At 48.4% G+C, this 11,594-nt stretch overlaps 1 protein-coding gene across 1 annotated transcript in view; it reads left to right on the top strand.

Annotated features, from left to right (window-relative positions):
• The window catches only part of DLEC1 (deleted in lung and esophageal cancer 1), a 45,468-nt gene that overhangs the window by 162 nt on the left and 33,712 nt on the right, over positions 1-11,594 (top strand). Inside the window, exons 2-7 of the mRNA XM_015564860.1 lie at positions 6-247; positions 1,183-1,333; positions 6,820-6,930; positions 8,641-8,834; positions 9,067-9,275; positions 10,620-10,698. Of these exons, the coding sequence (XP_015420346.1) occupies positions 6-247; positions 1,183-1,333; positions 6,820-6,930; positions 8,641-8,834; positions 9,067-9,275; positions 10,620-10,698 (986 nt within the window). The remainder of the gene's footprint in view (positions 1-5; positions 248-1,182; positions 1,334-6,819; positions 6,931-8,640; positions 8,835-9,066; positions 9,276-10,619; positions 10,699-11,594) is intronic.

The raw sequence follows: 11,594 nt of genomic DNA, 5'->3' as shown, positions 1-11,594 counted from the left end.
CCATCCCAGCTTCAGGAGTCGGCCCCGCCGCTTCTCGCTGCCCACGCTCCCACAGCTGCCGGAGCCGCAACTGCTGCGCCTGCGCCCCACCTCCCTGCGCACCCAGGACATCTCGCACCTGCTCACCGGCGTCTTCCGGAATCTGTACACGGCCGAGGTGTTCGGCGACGACGTGAGCACAAATCTGATCAAGGCCCGCGGCAGCGAGGATGACGTCCACGAGGAGTTCGTGGATGAGCTGCAGCAGGTAACACGGGGCCCCGGCCCTGCGCCCCCGCGCGTCACACAGAAGGCCTAAACCTGTAACACCTACCTTCATGTCTCTGCACACACACACATTATACAGTATACAGGCAGACCTCGGAGATACTGCGGGCTTGGTTCCAGATCACCGCAATAAAGCCAGTGGTAATCTTTTTGCTGGTGGAAGGTCTTGCCTTCAATTAGTAGAAAAACACACCTGTGAAGTGCAATAAAGCGAATCATAATAAAACGAGGTACGCCTGTATTTTGTGACTGGGGCAGATGGCGGAATAATTGTTCCCTGGAGATAAAGCTGAAAGTCACTCCCCCTCCTGGGGGGGGGGGGTCTGCCTTTGTTGCCTTTGTATGGGAAACCACAGTCTTAGCCGGGACATTCGTGCCCGGATGGTAGGCGGCATGCCCCGTCTCTGGAACAGCAGCTCTACCTCCTCATCTGTGCAAAGAGGAAAGCAGCCAACCTGAGGCCTCTCTGCCGGGGCTGCCTGCTCGTGACTCCCTGCGCGGAGGCTCAGCTGAGAGCCCTCAAGCAGCCGAGCTGACTCGGAAGGGCGGGCAGCTGGAGGCTGTGTGCACGCTAAGCCGCCTGCAGCTCAGGAGCAAGTCCTTCGAATGGGGGTCTGGGTGGCACAACCCTCTGTCTACCACGTGGTGTGCTGACTTGTATTTGGAATTTCAGGATTTGGATGGCGGCTCTCTACTGTGAAGTCAGGAGACAGGCTTTCCAGCTGGCCTCCGTTCCTGACTGTCCTCTGATGCCTTTAAACCATTTTCCTCTGGGCGTCTCAGTTTTCACATCGGTCAGGGTAGACCCGATGGCCTCTGTAGTTCAGTGTTTCCCAAAGAGCCCTGATGCTGGGGTGAGGTTGAGTCAAGCCATGTGATCTCACACATCTGTGCATCTGATCGTCCACCCGCCAGATCCGGAAGCTCTATAAGCAGCGGTTGGATGAGTTTGAAATGTTGGAGAGACACATCATTCAGGCCAGTGCACGGGCCATCGCGGAGAAGGAGCGGGCCACGCACCAGGCCAAAGTCCAGGCACTTGAGCCCAGCATCAAGATGCCCCCAGGTGTGTATAAAGAACCCCCCTGTGCCTTCACCCTGACCCCCCGGCTGTGAGTGTATTACCGTATTTGCTCCAGTGCTCACTCGCCAGTCATTACCTGGACATTTGGACAGCAAGTTGCAGATGTGATGTTTCATGACCATAAAACACTCCAGTGTGCATGTCTTCAAAACAGGGACACTCTCCTACATAACCAGCATACAACCCTCCAAGCCCAGAAATCGGCATCGGCACAACATTAACCTCCAGTTCACAGACCCCCATTCACATTTCTCAGCTGGTGGACAGTGGCTCCCTCTCTCCTCACTGGTCAGGCATCCTGTCTAGGAAGTCATGTTGCATATACTTGTCATGTCTCTTTTATTAGACTTTTCATTTGGTACAATTCTTTTCTCTTTTCCTGTCTTTCATGGTATCGACAACTTATTCCAATTTTTTTATTGTGGCAAAATGCACATAACATAAAATTTACCTTCTTAGTCATTCTTAAGTGTATTGTTCAGTGGTTGGTATAAATACATTCTAGCCCAGCTGGCGTGGCTCAGTGGTTGAGCATCGACCTAGGAACCAGGAGGTCACGGTTTGATTCCCGGTCAGGGCACATGCCCAGGTTGTAGGTTCAATCCCCAGTAGGGGAGCACACAGGAGGCAGCGGATCAATGATTCTCTCTCATCATTGATGTTTCTATCTCTCTCCCCCTCTCCCTTTCTCTCTGAAATCAATAAGTACGGTGACATTCAAAAACAACTGGATACATGAGGGATTAAGATATGTTTGCACATGCCCAAGGAAAGGCTCAGAAAAACCTGAGAAGACCTTAGGTTTACACCCCAGGCTGACCCTCCGAACACAGAACCTACAGGAATTTAAATTCACCGAGTTCAGTGGTAATTTCTTAGTATTTCTCAGAGAGGCATTCTCAGGGTTCTCCAAGATCTTGCTCCTCATCAAAGCTCCATCACCGCACCACCAGCATTTGCTGAAAACTCTTCCTTAACCAGCCACCTCGATGGCGATGCTGTCTTTAATCAATGCACTCGTTAAAGAAATTGTGTTCTTTTTCCTACAGATGTGTCCACAGTCTGCTTTTGCTGATTTCAACATTGTGGTGGTGTTTAACCTTTCTTATGGTCCCCCTATTGCCTGCTACTCAGTCATTAGTTCTAGAGGCTTAATGAGGTTTAGGTACAATTTGGGGGCAGAGGGAGGAGCAAGACCACTTCACTGGTGCTGTGTGCTTCCTTCAGGAGGTACATGGTATCTGCTGTCTCTCTCTCTCCATGATGCTGGCAGCTTTTGCCTGGACCTGTTGTTTCCTTGGGGGTTGTAAATGATAATAAAACTAGAGGCCCAGTGCACGAAATTCATGCAAGAGTAGGCCTTCCTTCCCCTGGCTGCCGGCACCGGCTTCCCTCTGGCCTCCAGCAGGTACCCGGGACCCAGGCTTCATCCAGGAGGGCGTCCAGAAGGACGTCAGGTCTAATTAGCATATTACGCTTTTATTATAATAAAGTGCTAATGGTACTGGAATACTTCCATAAAGAGAAACTTCAGCAACTATGTTGATTACCCCAAGATATGAGCAGAATTAATTCTTTCCCCGTATTCGCCAGTTTTTAAAATAATAAGTTGGTTCCCCAGGCATCTTTCAAACATGACTGATGAGGCTTATTTAGTTTGTTTTCAGTACTATGATGAACTCGTGGATTTCATAACTACAATTATATCTATCATCCTTATTGATGCTCCAGCCGTCCCATCTTTGGCCAAACTGAGCCTTTTCAAGTTGACTCCTAACTCTTGGACACATGGTCTTTGATGACTCTCTTACCTTCTGGAACGGTCAGAAGGCTCATCTTGTGTGTTTATTGCCCCAGACCTAGAATTAGCCATTTCTCCAAGAAGCCCTGGTTCCCTTTTATTTCCCACAAAAAAACTTTGATCTATCCTCCCGCATCCCTGAAAGCCATTATTTTCCTGTGCAGTAGGCAGAAGGGATGGTGGTTTTAGGGTTGGAAGACCTGACATATCTGTGGCTCAGAGCGAGGGAGAAGTAGAAGATACAGAGGCTTAGAAAGGCATTACACCATGGGATGATAGGTTCTCCCACTGAACCTGTCCAATGATTCTGTGAGGTAGATTTCTCTCCACTTTATCAGTGTAGGAACTGAACTCAGAGAGAGGATAAAATAACTTCCCTAAATCCCCACTGCGCAGAAGGGCTGGGACCCAGATTTGAAGAACCATTGACCAGACACAGTGTCACGCGTGGTTCGATAGCTTCCCTCAGGGGGTGGCTCTGAGCAGGAGGACCTGTCCTTTGTCAGACCTGCCGCCTCAGAGGCTAAGGTCCCATTAGGTAGTAAATTCTCAGCACAGACTCCACATCTCCTGCTCCCCTTCCACCACAGCAGAGCCATGGAGCTGCAGAATCCCTCCCTCAGCCATGTGTATAGGCAGAGATTTTTGGTAGCGGATTCTCGTGAGGTTTTATTAGTTGCCTGATAATCAGCCCTGAGCTTTGGGAGTCAGTGTGTCCCTGTCTTTCATAGGATTCTTTTGGCTAGAGATCAAAGGAGATTAAATAATTGGTTGGTTGTGGTTTTTGGTTTTGTGTGTGTGTGTGTGTGTGTGTGTGTGTGTGTGTGTTTTAATGAAAGTGAGCTAAAACATTGAGAACTGGGAAACAAAGATCAGTCAGAAGAATTGTGCAATTACCTTCATTTTTTTTTAACTCAAGATAATATTGAGTCATAATCAGATATTTTCTGCTCAGGTTTCTGAGCCTTCTGCTCATAATGTTCTTTTTTGTTTCAAAAGTAGAAGTAGAGATCTTAATCCAGTTTCCTGAACATGCCTCTGGTCCCTTCTTCTCCGTGTGCAGCAAGGTGACCCAAGAAACTCTTTTTCTAAATCCTCACACAAGGATATGTTTTTATTCACTTTAGAGAGAGAGTGGAAGGGAGATAGGGGGAGGGGGGAAGAGAGAGAAAGAGAAACATCGATGTGAGAGAGAAACATCAATTGGTTACCCCCACCCCACTACCCCACATGTGCCCCAGCTGGGGATGGAACCTGTGACCTTTTGGTGTACTGGGTGATGGTCCAACCAACCAGTCCACCCAGCCAGGCCCACAGCCTCTTTGAACTTAGATGATTGATGGAGAGGACAGGCCCTGAAACTTTCCTTCCTTGAGGCCCAGAGGCAGCCTTCCTCTGTTGGCTGCTACAGCCGTCACAGGGTTGGACACACACACAAATGTCCCCAGGCCAAGGGAGAAAGGTCAGAATTCTGCAGAACATCTCACGCTTTCATTCCCTTCCCCTGCTGGTAAATTTTCCACATTATCTTGCAGGACTGGATGGCCCCACCCCTTACAGAGTCATGCTCAGGAGCACAGGGTCAGGGCAGGAGGCCCACCCTGCCCAGGTGGGAAGGGTGGTCACAGAGCCGTGCAGGGTTTCCCAAGGCTCACCCGGCACATAATCCAGGCCCGGCAAGGAGAGAGACTTTCCAGAGATTCAGATACACAAACAGCTCCCTGCTTTGCAGACCCAACACCCAACCACCCATGCCCCGGGGGAGGGCTGTGGAGGCAACGGTATCAGATGGGAGAGGGTACATCTTCCCGCGTGGCCTTTGCCTTTTGTATGAAAGTTTGATCCCGTGATGCTTCAAATAGACCATCACCAAAGCCTTTGAGAACTGGGCTAGATTGTGTCAACTTGGCCTTGCTGCCAGTCCCTGCTGAGGTCTGTGTTGAGAGGAGAGGAGGCGGAGGGAGGTGGGGAGGGTGCAAGCATCTCCCGGAATGTGCCTTTTCCCGATGGTCAGAGGCCCCTGGTGAGTTTTGGAAGGGGAGGCCACTGTTCACAAGAAGCAGTAGCAGGCAGGCGACCGAGCGGCCGGCCGTGAGTTTCAGAGTAGCTTCCAGGGAACTCCTCAAGAACCCCCAGCCTCAGGGCTGCTGGCTGAATGGTTCATGATGGCTCCCTGACTTTCTCTCTCCCCCTCTATAATCCCCTGCATTCAAACCAGCCCTTACCATGTGACTCACGTAGAGTAATTTCTGTTTTCCTGATTGAACCCTGGCTATTACAGTAACTAAGCCAAATCTCAAAATCCCCAAACTAACATATGATGGGAGAAACATGTATTCTTCACTTGTCTCTCCTCTACCCTTGGTTATAGGACCCTCCAAAAGGGAGGCCATTTAAAATCACCATGTTGGTTAATGGAGCGAGCACCAAAGTTTGAAAACTTCCAAATCCTCCACTCATCCTCTTTATTCCATAATTTTTTTTTATCAATGTATTACTATACACGGTTTAAGAAAATTAAGTAATTTAGGAAAGCTTCTAATGGAATATAAAAAGCCCTCACCCATGAATGTCACTTTTCATTTGTCCAACCCCTTAGCATGTACAGCGCCAAGAGTGAGCCTTAGTGTAAACTGTGGACCTTGGGGGATGATGATGTGTCAGTTGTAACAAATGCACCACTTTGGTGGGGGCCTCTGATAATGGGGAGGCTATGAATGTGGGGGTGGGGGGGTAGACAGAGTACACGGGACATCTCTGTACCTTCTTCTCAGTTTTGCTGAGAACCTAAAACTGCTCTAAAAATAAAGTCCATTGGGAAAAAAATGCTCCACCTCACCTCTTTCAACCTCAGTCCATTTGCTAACGGCGGGCATTTCTAGCTGTAATTCTTCTGTTCTCCTCTAACTAAGACGTCTTGACGACTATTTCTTGGCTCATCAACCATAAATATTAATCACTGACTCCCCACTCTGTTAATGAGATTTTCTCTCTCATGTGTCTGTGGGTCAGCTGGGGGTTGGATGATCTAGGTTGGACTTGGTCGGCTGGACCGGCTTCAAGCTGTGGGTCTGGCTGGATGTGGTTCCTTGCTGCAGGTTGGGCTCAGGTCTGCTCCACGTGGATTCATGTTGGGGTCCAGAATGAAGGGGCAGGAGCTTCCCTCCTGGGCAGGGACGCGCTTCTCATGATAGTGGCAAAGACACAAGAGGGAGAAAGCTCAGCTCTACAAGCACATTTCAAACCACAGGCGACATCTCATCAGCAAATCACATCAATCATGTGACCAAAGTCAAGGGTGAAGTGAGAGCTCTGTCTAAAGTAGCAGGAGCCACATGGCCAAGGATGTGGCTACGGAAGCAATGAAGAATTGTGGCCCTTTGTTCACTCGACCACGCTTCTCTTGGTGCTGTTTTGTTATAGGCCTCTCTGTCAGTAACAATATTTTAGCCGAAACCATATCACAGCACAGCCTTGCCCAATGGTTGTCCTCTTGTAAGTGGCTGGTCAACTGGCTGATTCGTTTCTTAAATCTCAGAATGACCACAGGGTTCTGAGGAAGAATGTTGTGAGATGGTTATGCTCAGAGGATGAAGGAAGCTTGGGGGTAGCTTCTTCAACGTCAGTCTGGCTTGAAACACCCTTGTCCTTGTTCCCTTGTACCTAGTGAAGACGATCTTCAGATGGTGCGTGGACAACAAGTTGCTACAGAAGCATCACTTGATCTGCCCGGACGATTACTACAGCGATCCAGTGCCATTTTGCTCTGCGCCTAAAGGTAATGCCTGTGCGCTCCCTCGGAGCCTCTGCCATGGTCCCAGCGAAGCCCGTTAGTAGCAGGACCACGTTTGCTGCCACTTCCTTGTTCACACGGTTCCCCACCCCCTTTTTCTTTCATTTTGATAGTGGCTGTTGGGAGGGTCAGATCTGAGCATGCTCCTTGACACACGCAAGACAAAAGTCTCAACTCTTCAATGTGGAATAGGGTGCTCTTGTTAGCTACTCAACGCCAAGAGGTAGAAAAAATGGTTAGAAACGTATTTGACTGAATCATAATACAAAACTCAAATACAAAAACCACGTGTATTTCAGTGAGACATGCATAAGCAAGGGAGCAAGTTCCTGATGGAGTCCGAGCATGGCCCTGGGGGTTCCCCCTGTCCCCTGCAGGACCAGAGCAGCTTTTCTCCCTCTGAGGATGGGAGGACGGTTGGGGAGGAAGACTGAGAAGGATGAGTGCGTGTGTGTGTGCTTCTCATGATAGGTGCGCGTGAGAGCGAGAGCGAGAGCGAGAGCGAGAGAGAGAGAGAGAGAGAGAGAGAGATTGATTGGGCTAGTTTCTTGTGATGTGGGAGGTATAATCTTCTGAGAATGAATGGGGTGGGAACCTGGGTTGTGGGCTTCAGCAGGGAGGTAGTTTTGGGGGAGCCACTGTTTGGATTTTGTGGCCAAACACCAGGATGGCCACTGGTGGAAGCTCAGAAGAAGAGCTCTCCAGCAGCCCTGGTCTGTGAGACTCTGCTGATCTCTGGAGCTGAGAAGGCATTTGAGGCGGGAAGATTGGGATCCAGAGAGCTGAGCATGCTGATGTGGGAAGAGCCCACAGACGGACTGAGCTGCATAGAGATTTAAGGCCAGAATGCGGCAGCAGAATCAGGTGTCGGGGAGGTTAAGCCACTCAGTCCTCTAGAGTTAGTTGGACACCCACTATCTGATGCAGATGGAGGAGGAGGGAGTGAACACGTACTGAGGATTTATCAGGCGTTGTGCTGAGGAATGTGCAGTAGGACCAGTTTCACTGCATTCTTGCTAGCAATGGATGTTCTCCTTTAACCTTTAGGGCAGCGGTTCTCAACCTGTGGGTCGTGACCCCTTTGGGGGTCGAATGACCCTTTCACAGGGGTCGCCTAAGACCATCGGACAACACACATATAATTACATACTGTTTTTGTGATTAATCACTATGCTTTAATTATGTTCAATTTGTAACAATGAAAATACATCCTGCCTATCAGATATTTACATTACGATTCATAACAGTAGCAAAATTACAGTTATGAAATAGCAACGAAAATAACTTTATGGTTGGGGGTCACCACAACATGAGGAACTGTATTAAAGGGTCACGGCATTAGGAAGGTTCAGAACCACTGCTCTAGGGGATGTTCTTTAAGGTGTAAAAAGCCAGGACAAACATTGACTCCCGTGTGAGCTTTTAAGAAGCATGTTCTCATATGGGGTATGTGAACATGTGTGTGTGGGGGACAGTGGCCTGCTCGTGTTCAACAACAGACAGTTTACCGCTCAAGTCCTAAGCCATCGAGGACATAAAATACGGTCCGGGAGTCACCTATATGCTGAAGAGCAAGCCCATCTGATAGTAAATGTGAAAGTTTAGGGCAAAACTCGATGGTTTGTTTAGTCCCCGGAGAAACGTCCGGCCCCTCCCCTCGGTGTGGCCACGCAGTTTGCTTCCTTGGCTCCACAGGCAGCTGCGAGCCTGGATATTTGAAACTGACCTTCAGTTGTGAGCAGCATGCCACCCCGAAGAAAGAGTGGACCAAGAAGCCCGCAGCGCCGCCCTGCAGGGAGCTTCCCAGGAGGCCTGAAGACGAGTCCGACTACACCATGGACAGCCTGGCGTGCTTAAAGGCCAAAGGCAGGACCACGGAAACTGCCAAGGTGAGCGCTGAAGCCTGTGCGCAGGGGTGGGGGGCAGGGGATGGGAAAAGGGGGAGGGGAGGGGGGGCGAGGACAGGGGGAGGGTGAGGGGAAGGAGTTTCAGGGACGCAGGAAGCTGTGCTCAGTCCACAGCAGAGGAGAGGGGAGGGTGGGCCTCGGCCATCCGTGGGCTGTGCGGTTGCCACGATGTCAGCCCACACCTTCCTCTGCTGGCCTGACTCTCGCCTCACAGAAAGCCAGTCCTCCGAGGAACAAGAGCTGGATGAACCACCTGCCGATGCCCCAGAGGAGACTGGAGCGGCTAATGCTGGCCAAGATGGAGAACAGGACCTGCTTCCTGAGGAACCCGCGCTTCTTCCCTCCCAACACGCCGCGGGGAGGCAGGTCGCTCATCTTCCCGCCCCGGAAGCCAGAGGGAGAATTCCAGAATGGAGAGCTGAGGTGTGTCCCTCCCCACGTGCATTCTCAGAAAACCTAACCGTAAGAATTTTCACAGCAGGCAGGCACCCCCTGCTATTTAGCCGGGCCGCTGACCGCTCTGCCCTTCCAGCCGTGGGCAAACTACGGCCCGCAGGCCGGATCCGGCCAGTCTGAAATGAATAAAACTAAAAAAAAAAAAAGACCGTACCCTTTTATGTAATGATGTTTACTTTGAATTTATATTAGTTCACACAAACACTCCATCCATGCTTTTGTTCCGGCCCTTGGTCCAGTTTAAGAACCCATTGTGGCCCTCGAGTCAAAAAGTTTGCCCACCCCTGGTCTAGGATCCTTCAGACCAGACCCGGACCTTCTGGGTTTTACTCGAAAGCAGTGATTTTCAACTCAGGGCACACACACAAACTAATTACTGTGTCATTACCGAAACAGAGCAGGGTTTTAGGGCCCCCCCAGACGTGGCCTTTGGGTGTCCCCAGAGTCCTGGGATTGTGCTTTTCTGACCTGCTGGTGACTTGAGGAAGAGGGGTGCATGTTAGTCTGCTAACATCCGGACAGTCTGAGTCAAATGGGAGGAACCCCTACAGCACATGCTCCTTCCATTGGGGTTCATGTGTCTTAGATAATACAAATGTTTAAAATTTGATTAATCACAAAGGTTTTTCTTTAAGAGAGTGTCTTTAACTCTAACTGGTTTGGCTCAGTGGGTAGAGCGCCGGCCTGCGGACTGAAAGGTCCCAGGTTCGATTCCGGTCAAGGACATGTACCTTGGTTGCGGGCACATCCCCAGTAGGGGGTGTGCAGGAGGTAGCTGAATTGATGTTTCTCCCTCATCAATGTTTCTAACTCTCTATCCCTCTCCCTTTCTCTCTGTAAAAAAATCAATAAAAAATATATATTTTTAAAAAGAGAGTGCCTTTAGCTAGGTTCCCTTAAGAAGAAAATTGTCCTTAAGAAGAAGATGAGTTGCATTGTGAGTTAATAGTCTTAATGGGCTGAAAACTATTAACCTTTCTTTATTAGACAAATAGTATCTTTTTATTAAGAAATATTGGAAAAGATGACTCTATTAAAATCCCAGTTAACATATTGGTGTTTAAGCATCCAGAGTTTCCCCCATGCATACTGAAAATGAAATAGGTAGCTATCGAGAGTTTTACAAAGATCCGATTATGCTGTGACATTATTTTGTAACCTGCTTTAACAACAAACAGAAACCAGCCAGTGACATGTTGTGAATCTCTGTGATGGCTCGGATGTATTTATTTTACATGAATTGGTGGCTATATGGTATTTCACCACGCGGATGAGACTGACAGCCTTTCTCCCCCCTTTGCCTGCCCGCAGCTCTGCTGATGTGCCGGTGTTCATCGCTAACCCACCAGTCATATTTTTCACAGATTATGAAATTGGATCAGTTTACGAGGTAGAGATCTTATTTCTTGATATATCTACTCCATCTGCTTCCTTGTTTTTTAAAAGCTTTTATTATGAAATTCTAAAACCATACACAAGACAAGGAAAAGACTATATATAACGAACCCTGTGTGCCCACCACCCAATAGTTAACTCCAGTCTGCAAATGTGGTTTCATCTATTACCGCACAATTTTTGTAAAAATGTGTGTATGTGTGTGTGTGTGTGTGTGTGTATGTGTGTATATATCTGTCTCTCTGTCTGTCTGTGGGCACATGTGTACATTTAGTATTTTAAAGAAAAGCCTGGATATCATGTCATTTCTCCAGTTAATACTTCAGTATCTCTAGCAGCTAAGAACTTTAGAAAAAATAACCATTATCACACCCAGCAATATTAATGATGGTTCCTTAATATCCACTAAAATCCATCCATGTCTGATTTTCCTCCATTTGTTTTGTTTTTAGAAAGTCAACTTACAGTTGGTTTCTTTGAAACAGAATTCAAATATTACGTCTGGTTAAAATATCTCTTATTTCCCCCTTCTTTTAATTTTATTTATATTTTAATTTATTTTGATGGGTTTCAAGAACATATATTTTTATTGATTTCAGAGAGGAAGGGAGAGGGAGAAAGAGACACCAATGATGAGAGGGAATCATGGATCGGCTGCCTCCTGCACGCCCCACATGGGGATCAAGCCCGTAACCTGCATATGCCCTGACCAGGAATCAAACCGTGTCCTCCTGGTTCATAGGTCGACGCTCAACCACTGAGCCACTCCAGCTGGGCAGATCCATTTTTTTAAAAAAAATTAGGGTTACAGAATGGTGGTTTCTAATGCTGTTATTCTGCATTTGATGAGCTGTGATTCCCTGTTCTAAAAACAACTTTCCTAACTTCTAT

Source organism: Myotis davidii, unplaced genomic scaffold, assembly GCF_000327345.1.
Source record: "Myotis davidii unplaced genomic scaffold, ASM32734v1 scaffold81, whole genome shotgun sequence".
Taxonomy (NCBI): Eukaryota; Metazoa; Chordata; class Mammalia; order Chiroptera; family Vespertilionidae; genus Myotis; species Myotis davidii.
The sequence above is the reverse complement of the archived record's forward strand: the minus strand, read 5'-3'. Positions and strand labels throughout refer to the sequence as shown.